Source organism: Schistocerca serialis, chromosome 4 (genome assembly GCF_023864345.2).
Source record: "Schistocerca serialis cubense isolate TAMUIC-IGC-003099 chromosome 4, iqSchSeri2.2, whole genome shotgun sequence".
NCBI lineage: Eukaryota > Metazoa > Arthropoda > Insecta > Orthoptera > Acrididae > Schistocerca > Schistocerca serialis.
Genome location: NC_064641.1, coordinates 835,313,263 through 835,335,875, shown reverse-complemented (window position 1 = coordinate 835,335,875; position 22,613 = coordinate 835,313,263). Strand labels below are relative to the sequence as shown.

The following is a 22,613-nucleotide window of genomic DNA, read 5'->3' as shown; positions in this document are numbered from 1 at the left end:
CTCTCATGCTCTTTTTATACCACCCTCTGCCAATGCATCCACCTGTCCTGCCAGACAGCGATATTCTCTCCCCACCACCCATACCCTGCTGTCCCTCCCCCTTCCATGCCTCACTCCAGATTGGTATTCATGTGACGGTCTCATTTAGTCAGAGCTGCTAGTGGTAGTGGTCATGTGTGTGTTATGTGTGCTTGCTAGTGTGAATGTGTGTGTGTGTGTGTGTGTGTGTGTGTGTGTGTGTGTGTGTGTTTTCTTTGCTGAAGAAGGCTTTGACTGAAAGCGAAATGTGTAACAGTCTTTTCATTGTGCCTGTCTGCAAATCAATCGGTCTCCTTTACAGTGAGTAGCAATCTATCCATTTCCAAATATTGTTGACATTCCAACCTGGGGTTTCCACTGTCCAGTGAAAACTGTTGTAGACATAAGGAGCATAAAAATTAGTATCCAATGTAAATGCCATTTATTTTTAAAAAAATATTGCAATAACTGGAGATCCACAATGGAAACAACAAACAAAAATGAGGAAAGGCACATAGCTAATCACAAAGATGGTTTTTAAGTTACTAGCAGCAGTTGTTACATATGAAATATGCAAAGTTTCATCATGACTAGGATTTAATGTTAAACGGTAAGTTCCAATACAGCTGGATGAATGAGTAGCATTTTGGGCCAGAGGAAGGCAGGAGCACACCATCTGCAACAGACCCATGCCTAGTAAAGAACTGTGGTATTCTAATCACCTCTTATGTTGATGACCACTATACTTTCATCAGATAATTCCAGTGTCATGTAATAACTACCTTGATTTTGTTAAGAGAAACCAGGGAATATCAGCTTGGCATTCTGCAGTGACTGGGGTGATTTTTTCCCATTGAATTCCTGGATTCTCTCTGCCATTGCCAGCAATTCAGGACTTTGATCTGCAAAGTGTTACTCCAGCCTGCAATTGCCTCTAATCATTCAAGCATGGTTAAATACAGCAGCCTCTGCTACATGCCATTGCCTTTTATTGATCTACTTTTACCTCGTTTCTATCTTATCACACAGAACATAATACTGTATTGCCTATTTTTCTACCCTGATACTTTCAGCTATTGTTTTGCAAATGTTTGTTCCAGGTCATTCTTTTTTTCCTCATCTGTCAACAAATTCTTTTAATTTTCTTTTAGCTGTGGCTCTCAAATTTGTATTTCACACTTAATCCGTGTATATCTCAATGCAGTGCATATTCCTTTTGGGTCAACTTGAGATCCCATCTTGTGTTCCTGCAATATCAGTTGTAACTTTTGACTCTGACCAGGTGCTTGCGCTGGTACGTTATTAATTTTGGTGAACTTGGTTACATTTCCCTGTATGTATTTGCCTTTCATCCTTTATATCAAGAGTTTCTCATGACATAGTCAAAATGAGTGGTATTATTTTTCTTGTACTATCACAATCATAATTTAATGCCTTCTTTTGTCTTGTTCTTCATCAGTCTTCTAAGAGGAATCAATTGATTTAAACAGTTTCACGTCTGCATTTCCATTGATAGTGAGAAATAACACTTGATAATAATTTATGCACCCACACATCTTACACCTTTCATTTTTCAGATGAATCTGCTTGAGAATTCAGAAAAAGATTCTGTAATTATCAGAAATTAATGCGTTATTGTGTAAAATCTATGAAATATGGTAACAAAGTGATAAACTCCCATGACTAATACACAGAAAGTTTCTGACTCAAATTTGATCTATGCTTTCCACAGACTTTGTTTCAACACATGGCTATACTATACACGTCCAAAGGTTAATTAAATGCTGCAGTCCATCACAGCTTCATTTTCATTTTTTCAAGCTAAACAGAAACTTTATGGATAGAACCTCTGAAGAGAAAGACACAGCAGGGTATATCACAGCTACAGCCGAGATGGATACGTTGGCCAGCTGCAGACATTGGCAAGACATTATCCCTATTTAATTTTTGTGAACTGATCGTCTTGAAATCTACAGCAACCATTGTGTTTCTTTGTATATTTTATTAATATATCACTGTGCCAGACTTTGAGCTGAACCTGGATTTCCCACTTTTCATGAGCAGCCACTTTTACCATTGAGCTATTTGATCACACCTCCAGCCCTAACTCAAACCTTCACTGTCATTGATTTCCAAACATTGCACTAAAATAAAATGAATGGAGCAGTGGCATTTGATATTACCAAGATCCCATAACATGAACAATATTGGTTCAGGCCATCCAGAAATGTTGAATCTACAATGTAATGAATCACGGCAAGCATTTTGTTTCAGTGAATTTAACTGAACTGTTATATTAATAAGATCATTAGAACAAAAACAGTGTACTTGTTATCCAACCTTAATATGGAAGTGTTCTGCCAAGAAGTAATGGAAGAATCTACAAATAACATTAATAAGGTTAGTTTATGCATTTGAAACAATAAAATGTCAGGACTAACGTTTGGCTGTAGCCATATCGAATGTGCAGTCAGGGACCTCTACACAGTGCAGCTGTTGCACAAGCTCGACACGTGTGCTGCACTTCTCCTGCAACTCAGGCTGCACCAGCAGAAGCCGTGTGCGCAGCTTCACTCCTTTGCCGCAAGAAGCGCTGCAAGGACTCCACTCACTCCAGGCTGTCACTGGACACATGGGGTCAGTCTGAAATAAAGTAACAATTGCTGTATGCTGATTCTGACAAGGGATGCACAGAATTCTACTTGGATCTGATGAAACACTCAAAGGTTCCCTCTTCAGGAATTCAAAAGACAATAGAAAAGTGAAATACCCTGCAGCAACTGTGAAGCATGGGATAAGTTATTCCGAGCATCCTGTTAATAGAAAAGGAAGTGTAGAAATATAATGCAGTGCATAAACTGTGTTCTACCCATAGTCAATTTAAGGATGTTGCTTGGGGCACCAAGCTGAGATTTGGCACCAGCAGTGCTACAACTGTCAGATTTATATGCAGGGCATATTGTAATTCACTGCAGGTTCTTGGGGGCAATGTTTGTTTACAGCATGTATCACAATAAGTAGCAAAAGCTGACACTGATGAAAGTGTATGAAGGTAGGTTTTTTTTGTTTTTTTTTTGTTGTTTTTTTTTTTTTTTTGAGGGGGGGGGGGGATCATCACCAAATGATAAGTAGCTTATGTAGAAAAATGTCTGTGAATTTGCTCTGGTTCTACCCTTTTTCTTTCTAGATTGAATTCAGCCAAAGTTTTGTAACACTCTGCTGCTCTGCTTTGACACAGGCATTTCAGAAAGTAGTATGTGATGCAGAGAGGAGTTATTTTGCCCTATTTGAAATTTGCATTACACAGAATTTTTACATTCATTTACACTGTGTTCTGGAAATCCTGTCATGGGCCTTCAGGGATGTGGAACAACTGAAGTCTTGTCAAGATTTGAGCAGTGATCTCTTATGGCATTCTAATGAACCACTGCACTGTGTAATTTACCCAGGCAGTTTTGTCAGCCATTTACTGCCCTCAACAATCACATTACCTCAAGCAACATCAATATGTTTTGTTGGGACATTTAATGGGTTCTGTTACAGTAATATATAAATAATAGCTTAGGCATAAATAACTACTCTCTACATTTTTGTATTAACAACTGACAACAGATAGAAAAGTATGTCAGTCTGACAACTGGTTACAAAACAGGGCATGAATCATTAACTGTTTCACTTTTGGATAACAGTCCCAAAACTAGTGAAAATTAATGAGATGAATGCCTATTAATCATTTTTGTTGCTGTTTGCTGAGTGTATGCTTACAATTCTGAAAGATTCTGGAATCGTTGACACAGACATAAATGACAATGATGATGAATCAATTACAGGTTAAAAAATAGGGAGGGGGGAGGAAATTGTGAAGAGAATAAAAGGGATGATCATAAAGTTTTGACTATCATCTCAAAAATATAAAGTTTTTAATTAATTGTTTGTTTCTTTTGCAGGAACATGTCTGCAGTCCTGATACATATTGAAATCCTTACATACCAGTACCACAGGACATCACAAGAGGGGTCAAATCAAAATGGCAAATCCTACTGATAGAATGGAGATTGTCTTTGTGCTATGCTAATCTGTTTTTACTAAGGTCGTATGTTTATTATATCAGCCTGCACTGTGATCAACTCATCTTTCCTTTGCAACAGTTTACAATATTACATTGAAGAGCCAAAGAAACTAATACACCTGCCTAATATTGCATAGGGCCCCCGTGAGAATGCAGACGTGCTGCAACACGATGTGGCACAGATTTGACTAATGTTGGAGATCATGAATCCTACAGGGCTCTCCATAAATCCATGAGAGTACGAGGGGGTGGAGCTCTCTTCTGAACAGCACTTTGCAATGCATCCCAGATATGCTCAATAATGTTCATACCTGGGGAATTTGGTGGCCAGCGGAAGTGTTTAAACTAAGAAGAGTGTTCCTGGAGCCACTCTGTAGCAATTCTGGGTGTGTGGGATGTCGCATTGTACTGCTGGGATTACCCAAGTCCGTTGGAATGCACAATGAACATGAATGTATCCAGGTGATCAGACAGGATGCTTACGTACCTGTCACCTGTCAGAGACATACCTATCCTCCACCAGCTTGAACAGTCCCCTATTAACATGCAGGGAGGCCTATGGAGTCGAGGTTGTTCCATGTCTGTACACATCCATTCACCCAATACAATTTGAAATGAGACGTATGACCAAGCAACATGTTTCCAGTTCAACAGTTCAATGTCATTGTTGGTGGGCCCAGGTAAGGCGTAAAAATTGTGCAGTCATCGAGGGTACACGAATGGGCCTTTGACTTCGAAAGCCCATCCCGATAATGTTTCATGGAATGGTTCACATGTTGACACTTGTTGATGGCTCAACATTGAAATCTGCAGCAATTTGCAGAAGGGTTGCAATTCTGTCATGTTGAATGATTCTCTTCAGTCATCATTGGCCTTGTTCTTGCAGGATCTTTTTCCAGCCGCAGCAGTGTCAGAGATTTGATGTTTTACTGGATTCCTGATATTCATGGTACTCTCTGAAATGGTTGCATGGGAAAATCTGCACTTAATCGCTACCTCAGAGATGCTGTGTCCCATCGCTCATGAACCGACTATAACACCACATTCAACCTCATTTAAACTTGATAACCTGCATTTTAGCAGCAGTAACCAATCAACAATTGCGTCATACACTTGTTGTCTTATATAGACAATTCCAGCCGCAGCACCGTATTCTGCTTATTTACATTTCTCTGAATTTGAATATGCATGCCTATACCAGTTTCTTTGGCGCTTCAGTGTACAAACAGTATTTAAAAATTGAGCACATATTTCAAGTTTTAGTACAACAGCGTCCATCAAAACTGAAAATAAGAAAAATTAATTTTTGGATGCTGATGTTGTAAGTATTATCAGGGAAGTAAAATTGAATCCTATCAGCTGAAATCATATACTGTGTGCTCACATTTTTATGTATATTGCACAGCTAAATTTTGAGGTTAAAAATGTGAAAGAGCCATATTTATACATAAAAGAGAGAAAAGGAGGTATGACAAGTAGACCAGATCATAGACAGGTTTTACAGGAAAACTTAACAGCCTGGCACTACAAGACTACAATTTTACAATAACATCAGTAATGTGTAAAACTGCTTTACTCCAATCAATCTTCTTTGAGATTGGGTTTTACCTTACAGGGAGGCAGAACTACAGGCGAACGCTGAATACTTACAACTTCAGGTGGAGGTGGTGGACCAGTGCACTCAGGAAGCATGCATTTGTCTTTCTCCACCAATGATACATGTGGACATTTCTTGCGACCCATTCTGTCCAGGAATTTTCTTGTTCTCATGGTGAAACCTATTCCACAAGAAACTGAACACTCCGACCATGGACCCCACTCTGTTGTCCCACAGATTGCACCATTGTCCTCAACAAAGAAACCATCTTCTTCAAGGCCACCCCTGTGTAAGAAAACAGAGAATTATCATCATTACCTAGCACCTGAATATCAGCTTTCATAAATTATTGTATTTTTGAGGCAATGTGACACAAATCTGATTATAAAGTAACTTTTGTAGTTTCTGTTGATTTCACTGTGGTGAAACATTCTGTAGAAGTAGGCGGAGTTGAGATAACAAGACAAATCACCAAGAGAACAGAGAAACCAGATGAAAAGGTGAGAAATAAGTACTGGGTTTTCAGCAGCAAGTGAGACTGTTGGCAGCTGAAGCAAAGGAAGTGATGGGAAAGAGTATAACCACCATAAAAAATGTACTATGCACAAGCATGAAGTCTGTTATTTTGCTTCAATTCTGATGAGCCCTAGATGAAGTGATCTGTTAGATTAGATTAGATCAGATTTACTTTCATTCCAATTGATCCATAGTAAGGAGGTCCTTCAGGATGTAGAACATGTCAGTTAAACAATAATACATGACAAATATTTACAACTCAAACAAATAAGATAATGTACCATTCCACAGGTCCCAAGTGTAATGATCGTCATTTTTTTTTAATGAACACTATATGAAAGAATCATTTTACAAACACTAATGCACTGAATTTAATATATATATATATATATATATATATATATATATATATATATATATATATATATATATATATATATATTGTGTCTGTATATGTGTGGATGGATATGTGTGTGTGTGCGAGTGTATACCCGTCCTTTTTTCCTTTTTTTCCCCCCTAAGGTAAGTCTTTCCGCTCCCGGGATTGGAATAACTCCTTAACCTCTCCCTTAAAACCCACATCCTTTCGTCTTTCCCTCTCCTTCCCTCTTTCCTGATGAGGCAACAGTTTGTTGCGAAAGCTTGAATTTTGTGTGTATGTTTGTGTTTGTTTGTGCATCTACCAACATGCCAGCACTTTCGTTTGGTAAGTCACATCATCTTTGTTTATATAGGGCCCATATATAAAATAGAGGGAAACATTCCACGTGGGAAAAATATATCTAAAAACAAAGATGATGTGACTTACCAAACGAAAGTGCTGGCATGTCGATAGACACACAAACAAACACAAAATTCATATACACATGGGAAAATTATATCTAAAAACAAAGAAGCTGTAACTTACCAAACGAAAGCGTTGGTATGTTGATAGAGACAATAAAAATAATAAAAAACACACACACAAATTTCAAACTTTCGCAACCCAAGGTTGCTTCATCAGGAAAGAGTGAAGGAGAGGGAAAGACGAAAGGATGTGGATTTTAAGGGAGAGGGTAGGGAGTCATTCCAATGCCGGGAGTGGAAAGACTTACCTTACGGGGAAAAAAGGACAGGTATACACTCGCACACACACACATATCCATCCGCACGTATACACACACAGGCAGACATATCTGCAGATGAGAGTTATTAACAAAGTTCTCACCAATGAACTGCTAATTACATGACAAATGTAGGGAAGACCAGTTATAGCTCAAGTGCGATTTAATCAGATTAAATGTGCAAATAAGTGAACCTTAAATAATGGTGTTGGATCTGTTATTCCTCAATGTAGTTCAAAATATAAACAGTTTTCAGCAAGAGGCTACAAAGTTGGAGCTGCTGAGGAACATCAGTCTATAACCAGGTTAATAATCGTATACAGGGTTGCAGGTTATCACTACTACTGGAAAACTAATGAAGTGAAAGAAACTGTTGGAAGAGGAATAGAAGTGTAATGGGGACAGACAGCAATGCTAAGGTTCACAAATGACACAGGCCTTCTGGCTGGGTGTAAAAAGGTCTTGTTGATCAGATATTGATTTAGTAATAAGGAAGAAGTTCCTGATAATATTCAACAGAAACACAGATTTGCATCAAAATGAAATGTAGAACACTAGGAATCTGGAATGAAGAAACTGGAAGCAGCTGAAGTGCAGAGCCAGTTTAGAACGTGAAAAATTAAGTGGACAAATAAAGTACTGAAAACACTAGGGAAGAAATCTACAGAAGAGTTTACCAGAAGAAGACAGTGGTAGGTAGGGCATCTGCTATGGCATCCTAGAGTAGTTAGCAAGATGCTGGAAGGCACAATAGTGGGGAAGACTAGTATAGGTTGACCAAGACTAAAATATATAAAACAGACTAGAGAGAATTTTGGCTGTAGCAGGTATGTAGAGGTCAAAATATTAGGGCAACACACGAGAAAAAGAAAACAGGTGAACATGTGAAACATTCAGCACAAAAATCATTGTTTAGTCCTGTTTCAGCTGCAGCATGTGCAACACTGATTAACAATGGACTTGCCTCTCCACCAAAAATGTTATTGTCAGTTTGTTCACCTTATTACCACATCTCAAAATTCCTACTATCCATTCTATTCTGAGATCATAATACCTTGACAGTACCAGTATCATCAATGTGAAATTTTCATATCTAGTTTTTGTTGTATTGCTTGGAGACACTTGTTTCAATTTATTTGGCTAGTGTTTGTTTGGTAATTTGAGGTTTTCCCAGCATGTGTGGCTGGCATTCTCAAAGAATTATCCTCCACTGCTCACAACAGACACAATTCAGCCACAGATCGAGGTCACATAATTTGTGGCAGCATTATTTGAAGGCCTTTCTCTGGTCATCACCACCACATCTTCTCACTAGCTACCTGTAGTCATTGTTCTCTGTAAGCTAGGAATCCAATATTCACCTAACATAAGGCTTTTGTCTGTCTTATTGAAGTTGTCTTGCTTGCAGACCTTGATGGTTTTTCAGGACAAACAGGTAATTCTAATTTCTCTCAACAAATGGAAATTGGGTTTTTGCAAATTTTATAAACAGTCTGCATTTTTCAATGGCTGCTCAACACTGGCTGATTCCTTCATCTATCATAGCGTGCAGTTGAGTTTATGGTCTTGTTATTCCAACATAGACTTTGCTGCAATGGCATGCCATTCAGAAAGTGTCTCGTGATGTGAGAGGGTCCAATTTGTCTTTAGCTGGTCTGAGATACTCATTGATTGTCTTAGTCAGTTCCTGTACTATTTTTATACTATGTTTTCAAAGTGTATCACCCTGATGATGTATGGCAGAGAGACGGTCTCAGGGTTTCTTCTTTTCCATGTGTTGGGTTTCATCACATTTTCATGTCTTTCGTGGAGTACGCTCCTCAGACCACATTACAAGTGTCGTATCTTGGACTACAGTTCTATCTGTGGAAAGGAATCATCATACCTATTTGTTCCTAGAAACTGTAAAGATCTATCAGCACCATAATTGCTTCTATAAGAAAAGAGAAAGACTCATGGTAAGCGGAGATGTTGCAGTTTTGTTTCGCAGAGAACAATGACTGCAGGAAGCCCGTGTAAGGCACATCAGGCAAGACCACAGCAAGGTCTTTGGACAATGACACCATGAGTATATATGGCATCTATCCATGAACTCGCCTTCAGTCCTCGGTGCAGTGGATCCTATTTGGGGTCCCACAAGGTCTGATGGTTGATACATTGTTGTTCACTCTGTGCCCAGCTGATTGCCAACACATCTTTACTTCCAGTTTCTACTGTATGTGGACAACATGGTGCTGTATGCAAGCATAATTAATGTTCATCTCATGAACCACAACATAGGCAAGCTACAACAACACTAGATGTCAATGCCTGTTGTTGGAATGATATGTTTTCTTTCAACATACTAATGTGGCCACTTTTTGTGTGTTTGAGGTTAACACCAGAGATGACAAAATGGCTCTGAGCACTATGGGACTTAACTTCTGAGGTCATCAGTCCCCTAGAACTTCGAACTACTTAAACCTAACTAACCTAAGGACATCACACACATCCAAGCCCGAGGCAGGATTCGAACCAGCGGTCGCGCGGTTCCACACTGTAGCGCCTAGAACTGCTCAGCCACTCCGGCCGGCCCAGAGATGACACTGCAGAAGAGAAGAAGCTAAGCTGCATTCATGAGAGTGTTCAAAGGAACAGCCCAGAGGTCTAAGCCTTTATAGAAGATTGATAGATAAAGATACCTGCTAAGAGGATTTGGCTGCTCAATTTAAGTCCACTGTGGGCAACCTGAAGCAGACTCCTTTGGGCATCTACATCTACGTGATTACTCTGCTATTCACAATAAAGTGCCTGGCAGAGGGTTCAATGAACCACCTTCAAACTGTCTCTCTACAGTTCCACTATTGGACGGCACGCGGGAAAAACGAGTACTTAATTTTTTCTGTGCGAGCCCTGATTTCTCTTATTTTATCGTAATGATCAGTTTTCCCTATGTAGAATGTTTTCGCAATCGGAGGAGAAAACTGTTGATTTGAAACTTCATGAGAAGATCCCATCGCAACGAAAAACGCCTTTGTTTTAATGATTGCCACTCCAATTGATGTGTCACGTCTGTGGCACTATCTCCCATACTTCACGATAATACAAAACGAGCTGCCCTCCTTTGTACTTTTTCGATGTCATCCGTCAGTCCAATCTGTGGTATCGATAACTACGATGTCACAGCGTAGGTGCCCATTGGTAGGTTGGCACTACGAGAGTGGAAGATCTTCGCCGACCACAGCGCCTCTAGCTGACGCTGTGCAGCTCTACGAGCGCCGCCCCACTTTCGCACAGTTCTTAAGAGCAGACGGCCGGGACACTTTGCTCCAGCTTCGCTTGGTATAGAGACTTTGCACTACTTACGACGGGTCTAAGGCTTCGCACCTACGTGCTCATCTGTACAAAGTCATGTAATCAGGTTGCCTATGTTTATACACTAGTAAACCCCTTTTACTTACTTGCAGTACCGACGTGTTTTACCTCACCTGCTCCTACTCACTTCCTTCATTCGGTCAACGTTTAAGTTTTCAGGAACAGACCCACGCGCCGCCTTCCAAGTGGGATACAAAACCATCTGATGCGGATCCCACACCGCACAGCAATACTCCAGATTATGGCGGACAAGCGTGTGTAAGCAGTCTCTTTAGTAGACCTGCTGGACGTTCTAAGTGTTCTGCCAATGAATCGCAGTCTTTGGTTGGCTCTACCCACAACATTATCTATGTGATCGTTCCAATTTAGGGTATATGTAATTGTAATCCCTAAGTATTTAGTTGCATTTACGGCCTTCAGATTTGTGTGACTTATCGCGTAATCGAAATTTAGCGGATTTTTTTTAGTACTCATGCGAATAACTTCACACTATTCTTTATTCAGGGTCAATTGCCACTTTTTGCACCATACAGATACCTTATCTAAATCATTTTGCAATTCGTTTTGGTCATCTGAAGACTTTACACGACGGTAAATGACAGCATCATGTGCAAACAATCTAAGACGACTACTGAGATTGTCTCCTATGTCGTAAATATAGATTAGGAACAATAGAGGGCCTATAACACTTCCTTGAGGAACGCCGGATATTATTTCTGTTTTATTCGATGACTTTCCGTCTATTACTACGAATGTGACCTTTCTGACACGAAATCACGAATCCAGTCGTACAACAGACGCGATACACCGTAGGCACGCAGTTTGGTTAGAAAATGCTTGTGAGGAACGGTGTCGAAAGCCTTCTGGAAATCCAAAAATATGGAATCAATTTGACAACCCCTGTCGATAGCACTCATTACTTCATGAGTATAAAAAGCTAGTTGTGTTTCGCAAGAACGATATTTTCTGAGTCCCTGCTGACTACGTGTCAATAAATCGTTTTCTTCAAGGTACTTCATAATGTCCGAATACAGTATATGTTCGAAAACCCTACTGCAAATCGACGTTAGTGATACGGGCCTGTAATTCAACGGACTACTCCTATTTCCCTTTTTGGGTATTGGTGTGACTTGAGCAATTTTCCAATCTTTAGGTACGGATCTTTCTGTGAGCGAGCGGTTGTATATAAATGATAAATATGGAGCTGTTGTATCAGTATACTCTGAGAGGAACCTGACTGGTACAAAATCTGGACCGGAAGCCTTGCTTTTATTAAGCGATTTAAGCTACTTTGCAACACTGAGGATATCTATTTCTATGTTTCTCATGCTGGCAGTTGTTCTTGACTGGAATTCAGGAATATTTACTTCGTCTTCTTTGGTGAAGAAGTTTCGGAAAATCGTGTTTAATAACTCTGCTTTAGTGGCACTGTCATCAGTGACTTCAGCGTTATTATCGCAGAGTGGAGGTATTGACTGCGTCTTGCCACTGGTGTGCTTTATGTATGACCAGAGTCGCTTTGGGTTTTCTGCCAGATTTCGAGGTAGAGTTTCGTTGTGGAAATTACTGAAAGCATCTCGCATTGAAATACGCGCTATATTTCAAACTTATGCAAAACTTTGCCAGTCTTCGTGATTTTGCGTTCTTTTAAATTTGGCATGCTTTTTTTGTTGCTGCTGCAACAGTAATCTGAGTCGTTTTGTGTACCATGTGGAATCAGTGCCATCACTTATTAATTTATGCGGTATATATCTCTCAATTGCTGTCGATACTATCTCTTTGAAATCATTCCACAACTTTTCTATGCTTACACGATCAGATTGGAAGGAGTGCAGATTGCCTCATAAAAGGCGTTAAGAGCATTTTTATCAGCTTTTTTTAATAGACATACTTCACGTTTCTTTTTGATGGTTGTAGGAGTCAGTATTACAAAGTTCCACAACAGCTATACTTAGATTACACAAAATCCTCCTGATCTGGTGGACACTATCAGCACCAGATCAGCTTCAATGTGTGGGCAAGAATTTTTGGTGATCGCCTTGAATGACTGGACAGCCTTTTGCAATGCCTCTTGAGTGAGACATATCTGAACTCCTGTGTGATGCAATAGCTCCACTCTAGAAGAAGTTCCTTTGGTAACATGAAGAGTTATGTGACTGCTATGTGACAATGCCCAAGCCCAGTCCCTTGGCGCGATGTGGAAATGGTTCGAGAACACCCTACTCAATCGACACATCACACAAGGTGATCCAGGTGCGAGGACCACTCGCTCTTTGGACCTGAACCCTTTGGATTTCTCCTAGAATGAGTAGGTGAATGGGCGCCATATATGTAGAGTACGTCTGAGAATGCGCCTGTGGCGCCATTTGTATGAGTCCTGGTGTATCTGAATGAAAACGGCAGCCAGTATTGTGGAATGTGCACTGGTGTCTGTGAAGGCCTGTGAAGAGAAATTTGAACACATCTTCTATGCAAATGTCCATTAAATCTACATATACAGTGCATGAAAAGAAAGTGAAGCACCCTGAAAACACAGCTGGATGTCCCCAGAATGAGATTTTCACTCTGCAGCGGAGTGTGCGCTGATATGAAACTTCCTGGCAGATTAAAACTGTGTGCCAGGCCGAGACTCGAACTCGGGACCTTTGCCTTTCGCGGGCAAGTGCTCTACCAACTGAGCTACCCAAGCACGACTCACGCCACGTCCTCACAGCTTTACTTCTGCCAGTAGCTCGTCTCCTACCTTCCAATCTTTACAGAAGCTCTCCTGCGAACCTTGCAGAACTAGCACTCCTGAAAGAAAGGATATTGCGGAGACATGGCTTAGCCACAGCCTAGGGGATGTTTCCAGAATGAGATTTTCACTCTTGGTAGAGCACTTGCCCGCGAAATGCAAAGGTCCCGAGTTCGAGTCTCGGCCTGGCACACAGTTTTAATCTGCCAGGGAGTTTCACAGCTGGATGTCAATGTAACATCGTAGATGTACGCACCATTTTCAGGTGTGTAAATGAGCTACAGTTCTTTGTGACCAGTAGACTGACCACCAGAGAGCAGTGCAGACTGCTCCTGTGGGCAGGCTCCTCTGCTGTGGCGTGACTAAGCACGATTCCACACACTTTACATGGGGTTGCTGGCTGCTGCTGACTGCCAGTGGCACCATAATTGACGGTCAGAGTCTTCTCGCCTGGTCAGCGATCCTATGTCATCACCGTTGTCACTGCAACGTCCACAAGGACTGCGCGATGGCGTCGGCGCATTCCTGATGGGGCGAACGCTGCTTCCGCCCTGCTGTCAGGGACAGTTTGGAACGTCATCGCTCCATTTGTGTATTGTAGAACAACAAATTTTTGTTTCTTTAACACGCCTTTGGGCATCAGGCAGGTATCCATTCACCAAGCCACTATCCACCGGCGTCCTGCGGTTGTGGTACAAGGCATTCTGACGTCGATCTGCCCACAACTGCCACCAAACATAACGTCGGAAGTGTAGCTGCGCCCAGCATCGCAGCCGGAAGTACAGACTGCAGTCCAGCATTACGGGCTCGTGTCTGATTCATATTTTCGGTGTTTTTGTTTTCTGTGTTACAGCAGTGATTAGTAAACAGGACGTTCATAAGAATTTAAAAGTGACATGTACGAAACTGCAGTAAACTGCAGAGCTCTCGCAATTCATGGATAATTCTAGGGAGTGGTATTTGCGACCGGCGAGGTGCCAGTACCGTAATTAGCAGGGCGTTAATTTCTGTGTAGACGGGAGTGTCAGCTACGTGAAGCACATGCAGCTTTGAATAACGTTGGGTCGTAACACGTCGCAAAGATTAGTCTACTCCCTGGCTGTATGTTTACTGTCGTTGCCCTACACTTTTTTTATTTAGACTCATGTCCTGCAGAAGATATTTCCCCTAAGCCATTACTTACTGCAGTTTTACATGCTGTTTAGACAAACGATATTTCCCGCTCGCTATTAATGCAAGGAAAGATGATAGTGACGAAGTACTAAACTACGGTAGTATTTGTTTGTTGTTGTTGTTGTGGTCTTCAGTCCTGAGACTGGTTTGATGCAGCAATCCATGCTACTCTATCCTGTGCAAGCTTCTTCATCTCCCAGTACTTAATGCAACCTACATCCTTCTTAATCTGCTTAATGTATTCATCTCTTGGTCTTCCTATACGATTTTTACCCTCCACGCTGCCCTCCAATACTAAATTGGCGATCCCTTGATGCCTCAGAATATGTCCTACCAACCGATCCCTTCTTCTAGTCAAGTTGTGCCACAAACTCCTCTTCTCCCGAATCCTATTCAGTACCTCCTCATTAGTTATGTGATCTACCCACCTAATCTTCAGCATTCTTCTGTAGCACCACATTTCGAAAGCTTCTATTCTCTCCTTGTCCAAACTATTTATCATCCATGTTTCATTTCCATACATGGCTACACTCCATACAAATCCTTTCAGAAACGACTTCCTGACACTTAAATCAATACTGGATGTTAACAAATTTCTCTTCTTCAGAAACGCCTTCCTTGCCATTGCCAGCCTACATTTTATATCCTCTCTACTTCGACCATCACCAGTTATTTTGCTCCCGAAATAGCAAAACTCATTTACTACTTTAAGTGTCCCATTTCCTAATCTAATTCCCTCAGCATCACCCGACTTAATTCGGCTACATTCCATGATCCTCGTTTTGCTTTTGATGATGTTCATCTTATATCCTCCTTTCAAGACACTGTCCATTCCGTTCAACTCCTCTTCCAAGTCCTTTGCTGTCTCTGACAGAATTACAATGTCATCGGCGAACCTCAAAGTTTTTAGTTCTCCTCCATGGATTTTAATACCTACTCCGAATTTTTCTTTTGTTTCCTTTACTGCTTGCTCAGTGTGCAGATTGAATAGCATCGGGTGTAGGCTACAACCCTGTCTCACTCCCTTCCCAACCACTGCTTCCCTTTCATACCCCTCGACTCTTATAATGCCATCTGCTTTCTGTACAGATTATAAATAGCCTTTCGCTCCCTGTATTTTGCCTCTGCCACCTTCAGAGTTGGAAAGAGAGTATTTCAGACAACATTGTCAAAAGCTTTATCTAAGTCTACAAATGCTAGAAACGTAGGTTTGCCTTTCCTTAGTCTTTCTTCTAAGATAAGTCGTAGGGTCAGTATTGCCTCGCGTGTTCCAACATTTCTACAGAATCCAAACTGATCTTCCCCGAGGTCGGCTTCTACCAGTTTTTCCATTCGTCTGTAAAGAATTCGTGTTAGTATTTTGCAGCTGTGACTTATTAAACTATTATATTCTTCTTGAAGTCTGAGGGTATTTCGCCTGTCCCATACATCTTGCTCACCAGATGGTAGAGTTTTGTCATGCCTGGCTCTCCCAAGGCCGTCAATAGTTCTAATGGAATGTTGTCTACTCCCGGGGCCTTGTTTCGACTCAGGTCTTTTAGCGCTCTGTCAAAATCTTCACGCAGGATCGTATCTCCCATTTCATCTTCATCTACATCCTCTTCCATTTCTATAATATTGTCCTCAAGTGCAGTGTGTTGCAATTTCTGCATTGTTAGTTTGCATCACCATATTTTACGAATTTGACCAACTATGCCAGGAACGGAATAAGTCGGGAAACAGATACTGTGCGCGGTCGTTTTGTTTCACGTTTGTGCAGAGTTGGAGAGGTGTGCGGTTCGAGTGACCGGCAAGGCGCGACAGCGAGTAAACGGCTTCACCCGCTGTGGGCTGGGCCTTTATGTTTTGACGTTGCGACTTGGCGTTGTCTTGACTGTCAAGTGCAGACACTCTCCAAGAATGTAAACAGCGACGAACAAAGGAAGCTCTAAAATGAAATGGCATTTCTTGTCGAGCCTTCAAAGCGGATGTTATATTCAATGTATATTGTATCCGCTCCATCCATTAAACAATTCTGATTTAAACAACTTTCTCGCTGCTCTGCTTGCAGTAACGTTGATAAAGCCATTTGTAAGCCGTTCACATGTTTGTGCTTATTTAACTCCTCATGATACATGATGTACACTCCTGGAAATTGAAATAAGAACACCGTGAATTCATTGTCCCAGGAAGGGGAAACTTTATTGACACATTCCTGGGGTCAGATACATCACATGATCACACTGACAGAACCACAGGCACATAGACACGGGCAACAGAGCATGCACAATGTCGGCACTAGTACAGTGTATATCCACCTTTCGCAGCAATGCAGGCTGCTATTCTCCCATGGAGACGATCGTAGAGATGCTGGATGTAGTCCTGTGGAACGGCTTGCCATGCCATTTCCACCTGGCGTCACAGTTGGACCAGCGTTCGTGCTGGACGTGCAGACCGCGTGAGACGACGCTTCATCCAGTCCCAAACATGCTCAATGGGGGACAGATCCGGAGATCTTGCTGGCCAGGGTAGTTGACTTACACCTTCTAGAGCACGTTAGGTGGCACGGGATACATGCGGACGTGCATTGTCCTGTTGGAACAGCAAGATCCCTTGCCGGTCTAGGAATGGTAGAACGATGGGTTCGATGACGGTTTGGATGTACCGTGCACTATTCAGTGTCCCCTCGACGATCACCAGTGGTGTACGGCCAGTGTAGGAGATCGCTCCCCACACCATGATGCCGGGTGTTGGCCCTGTGTGCCTCGGTCGTATGCAGTCCTGATTGTGGCGCTCACCTGCACGGCGCCAAACACGCATACGACCATCATTGGCACCAAGGCAGAAGCGACTCTCATCGCTGAAGACGACACGTCTCCATTCGTCCCTCCATTCACGCCTGTCGCGACATTACTGGAGGCGGGCTGCACGATGTTGGGGCGTGAGCGGAAGACGGCCTAACGGTGTGCGGGACCGTAGCCCAGCTTCATGGAGACGGTTGCGAATGGTCCTCGCCGATACCCCAGGAGCAACAGTGTCCCTAATTTGCTGGGAAGTGGCGGTGCGGTCCCCTACGGCACTGCGTAGGATCCTACGGTCTTGGCGTGCATCCGTGCGTCGCTGCGGTCCGGTCCCAGGTCGACGGGCACGTGCACCTTCCGCCAACCACTGGCGACAACATCGATGTACTGTGGAGACCTCACGCCCCACGTGTTGAGCAATTCGGCGGTACGTCCACCCGGCCTCCCGCATGCCCACTATACGCCCTCGCTCAAAGTCCGTCAACTGCACATACGGTTCACGTCCACGCTGTCGCGGCATGCTACCAGTGTTAAAGACTGCGATGGAGCTCCGTATGCTACGGCAAACTGGCTGACACTGACGGCGGCGGTGCACAAATGCTGCGCAGCTAGCGCCATTCGACGGCCAACACCGCGGTTCCTGGTGTGTCCGCTGTGCCGTGCGTGTGATCATTGCTTGTACAGCCCTCTCGCAGTGTCCGGAGCAAGTATGGTGGGTCTGACACACCGGTGTCAATGTGTTCTTTTTTCCATTTCCAGGAGTGTATATTTTCACCTCGCCAGTCAAACGTATCTTGGTCTTAATCAAGTGCATCTCATCTGACCAGTTATCTAACTTAGCGGCAGATTTCAGCTCACTAACACATCGTCATTGATTTACACAAAAAGGAATTAACCAGATTAGCTGCAACAGGATCAGTAGAAGGAACAGGTACTACTAACTTGACTCCTGCACGCTCATTAATGGTTTGTAGAGTGCCTGCTTGTATTTCAACAAGGCGTTGCTTCCCGCTCAACGCTGCAGTCGCTACCTGTGTCGTTGCTGCGGTGTTTCTGGGTTTTGTGCAATCTCCATCGACATAATGGAGAAAATAATGTTTTAGGAGTAGGAGCATACTTGATAGCCATGTGGGTCAAGCCAGACTAGAGTAAGGAAGAAACCAAAACTATTGTCTGTAATTAATGAGTTGTGTATGTATGTTAAACATTTTCCAGAGGTAACCCCGAGCAAATTACGAGACAGATTTTTTGTCGGAGAGGGTGTTGTTGAACCGCAGAATAATGTATCTGGTGGAACTCGTAAAAATTCGGTTACACAAGGAGCAGTGGAAAGCTTGTTAAGCCATAACTGGGAGGAATTTCAAATTGCTCTGAGCACTGTGGGACTTAACTGCTGTGGTTATCAGTCCCCTAGAACTTAGAACTACTTAAACGTAACTAACCTAAGGACATCACACACATCCATGCCCGAGGCAGGATTCGAACCTGCGACCGTAGGGGTCACGCGGCTCCAGACTATAGCGCCTAGAACCGCGGAGGAATTTCAACAAGGGGCTGATATTGATTGTATTACAGATATTGTGGGCACACCACGAGGTGGTTACCTCACCCTGTTCAAAAGCTGGGCAATCCAGGTTCCATGTTATGGACGCTGCAAAAAGTGAGAGCAGTTGCAACTCAGATATCCTGATTTCCCCATGCCCAGGTCGCAGCGATGTTATGAGCTGTGGCAAAGAAACCAGCAAGGCAGTATAACAGGCATGGGCCAGTGCCGTGTGAATGTTGCTCATTTTTCAATGTAGATATCTTAGTCCGCAGTTCGACAGCCTGTAGGAGGGACCTAGGTCGGTCTATCATGAGCTCATCTTGCTGTTTACAAATTTTTGTCCCTTCCTGGGGACTTAGATGCTGTTAGCCACATTCAAGCCGAGTCCGATGGGATGGACATAGGCGCCTTAGGTCAGCGTGCCACTTGGTGGCCTACCTTGTGGGTCCAGACGTGCAGCCGCTCTTCCGTCATTGCGGGGGCGTGCAGTCTCCGCTGCCCAGCTCCTGTGCCTGTGGGCAGACTCCACCGCTGCTACCGCTCTTCTGTGCTGAGGCTGCGGCCTGGATGCACGATGCCACACACTTCATGCAAGGATGCCACTTGTAGCATAAGTATTGCCGAGCAATAAATGTGTAGTTCTTTAATACTGTTTAACTAACGTCTTTGGATGCCAGGCAGGCACCAACTCACCAGGCCACTATTCACCCACGTCATGAAGTGAGGGTCCACAACATACTGATGTCGACCTGCCCTCAACAACCACCCAACGTAACGTATGAGCTCCGGACATTACAGCGTGTTTCTTCTGTAAGGTACGCACTGGCTGGCCGAAAAAGTTAAGCAACAATAAGGGGAGTAGGAAAACGAAACGAAGCTTCACATATGTTATTTCAGTGATTACAAAAACGAGTGAAAATTACAAAGAACTTGGCAGTATGTGGCTACTTATCAGTGTGATGTGGGATACCTCCCGGCCTCAATTATTTGGTTGGCAGGTATGTCATAACGCCGTCATCCTCCTCTCCTGAGGCCATATGGCCCACGACTGTTGTAAGTGGTCCTTGATATCCTAGATAATGGCACTAGGATGGCGATGATGTCCCACCAGGCCCCATACATGTTCTACTGGATACAGAGCTGGGGTTCGCACCGGCCACAGGAGCACCTCAACATAACACATACGTTTCTTAGAGACAGATGCCATGTGTGGACCAGCATTGCGCTGTTGAAGAATGGTACAATGATACTATCGCATGAGAGGTGACATATGAGGATGCAGGATGTCCGTGGCATATATTGTTGTGCCATCAGAGGTCCCTGAGTTACCACCAACTGTAACCTGAAGTCGCACTCAGTGGCTTCCCACACCATGACACGACGAGTAACCCCTTTATGCCTCTCCAAAACACGGCAACAAGACACCTCTTCCCAAGTCACTGTCATACTCACCATAGTGCAGAACCGTGACTCATTGTTGAACACCAAACACGAATAACACTAATGCACCAAGGTGACCTTTCCATCTTTCACAGAGAACTCCAACTCTAAATCATTTAGATACTTGCTGATGGTGTACTTTTACGAATTACATTGACATCTGACAATGTCTTTTAGGTGCTCTACTTTCTTTGTCTGCCAGTGTATGAGTTTCTAGCAACAGTTTGCTTTACGTATTTAGCGAGTGACAGAATGAATTTGTTGATTATGTAGGAAACTCTTAGTCATATACATAATCACAATCATTTGACAAATGAGTAAGGGTCAATTACTGTGTAGTCGTGAAAGGACGAATGGCTGTTTCTAGTACTGATAATAATTTTAGTGTGATATTTCATTTCAATGTAGTATTATAAATGAAAGGGACTTTTAAAATATTGAAGACCGGTACGATGACACTGTCGCATAAGAGGTAACATATGAGGATGTAGAATGTCCCTTACATACTCTTGTGCCATCAGAGATCCCTGAGTGACCACCAGCTGCAACGTACTCATTGGCTTCCCACACCATGACAGGATGAGTAACCAGTCTGTGCCTCTCCAAAATACTGGAAGAGTAGGACCTCTTCCCAAGTTACTGTCATACTCACCATAGTGCAGAACCGTGATTCATTGTTGAACTGTAAACACGAACAACACTAATGCACCAAGGTAACCTTTCCATCTTTCACAGAGAACTCCAACTCAAAATCATCTAGATACTTACTGATGGTGTACTTTTACGAAGTTACATTGACCTCTGACCATGTCTTTTAGGTGCTTTACTTTCTTTGTCTGCCAATGTAGTAGTTCAAAATGGTCCAAATGGCTCTAAGCACTATGGGACTTAACATCTGAGGTCATCAGTACCCTAGACTTAGGACTACTTAAATCGAACTAACCTAAGTACATCACACACAGCCATGCCCGAGGCAGGATTCGAACCTGCGACCGTAGCAGCGCTTCAGTCCGAAACCGCACGACCGTTACGGTCGCAGGTTCGAATCCTGCCTCGGGCATGGACGTGTGTGAAGCCGTTAGGTTAGTTAGGTTTAAGTAGTCGTAAAGTTCTAGGGGACTGATGACCTCAGATGTTAAGTCCCATAGTGCTCAGAGCCATTTGAACCATTTTGAATCGTAGCAGCAGTGCGGTTCCAGACTGAAGCGCCTAGAACTGCTCGGCCACAGCGGCCGGCAGTGTATTAGTTACTAGCAATAGTTGATTTACGTATTTAAGGAGTGACAGAATGAATTTGTCGATTATGTACGAAACTCTTAATCACATACATAATCACAATCATTTACAAATGAGTAAGGATCGAGTACTGTGCAGTCATGGAAGGACGAATGGCTGTTTCTAGTACTGATATGCCAGAGGTAATAATTTTAGTGTTATATTTCATTTCAATGTAGTATTAAAAATGAATTTTTTCTAATGTATTTTATAGAGTGACCAGTGTGGTGGGTTAGAGGGAGAGGGGTGGAGGAGGAGGAGGAGGAGGAGAGAGAGAGAGAGAGACGAGATGTGGGGGACGATGAAGTGAGGTGGACGAGGAAGAGGAGTTACGTGTTGAGGAGGGAGGGTGTACACCTTGGTATAAATCCCGACAGGCTAGACAGTCATAGGCATTAAAAAAGTGAATGCGTACCACTTTACTTCAGTTAATTAGAGACACTGGAGAAGAAAAGCTGCGGTACTCACGGGCAGGAAGGCGCGGATGCGACGCACATCTCCTTGGAGACGAGCTGTCGGTCGCAGCCCAGCATCTCGGCCTTGGGCGCGTTCAGGTAGGAGCGCTGCCGCATGCGGATACCCTTGCCGCACGTCACGGAGCACTCGCTCCACGGCGAGTACTCGGTCACCGCGCACTCCGCTGTCCCGAACATGCAACGAACTTTCTGTCAAACACTTTGTACTTTTCACGTTCAACTTTACAATTAGAATTTCGCGAAATTCAGGGCGTTTAAAATATAACATACGTATTTCCAATGCATATATGTAATAAACTATACGACATACAACCAAGGACCTGCGAATCTCTCAAGTTTACATTACATATGTTCAATGTGTCCTCCATCAGCGACACGAACAATATCACATCGATAATCGAATTTCTGCCATACTCTGGTAAGCATATCCATTGTGATCTTCCAGCTTTCCCGGCGGATATGTCGTAAATAGTCTTCACGGGTTTGCAAATTCCGTAATACTTCCTCGGAGTAACTTTCTGATATCTTCAGC

General features: G+C 42.9%; 1 protein-coding gene and 1 non-coding gene across 2 annotated transcripts in view; both read right to left on the bottom strand.

Moving 5' to 3' along the window:
- LOC126473451 (spondin-1) overlaps positions 1 to 22,613 on the bottom strand; it is a 223,431-nt gene that overhangs the window by 4,799 nt on the left and 196,019 nt on the right. The window contains exons 9-11 of the mRNA XM_050100507.1: positions 22,074 to 22,245; positions 5,738 to 5,969; positions 2,460 to 2,661 (exon numbers count right to left, since the gene is read on the bottom strand). Of these exons, the coding sequence (XP_049956464.1) occupies positions 2,460 to 2,661; positions 5,738 to 5,969; positions 22,074 to 22,245 (606 nt within the window). The remainder of the gene's footprint in view (positions 1 to 2,459; positions 2,662 to 5,737; positions 5,970 to 22,073; positions 22,246 to 22,613) is intronic.
- Positions 13,273 to 13,347, bottom strand: Trnas-cga (transfer RNA serine (anticodon CGA)). The gene has a single exon. It is a non-coding gene; the product is annotated as a tRNA-Ser (tRNA).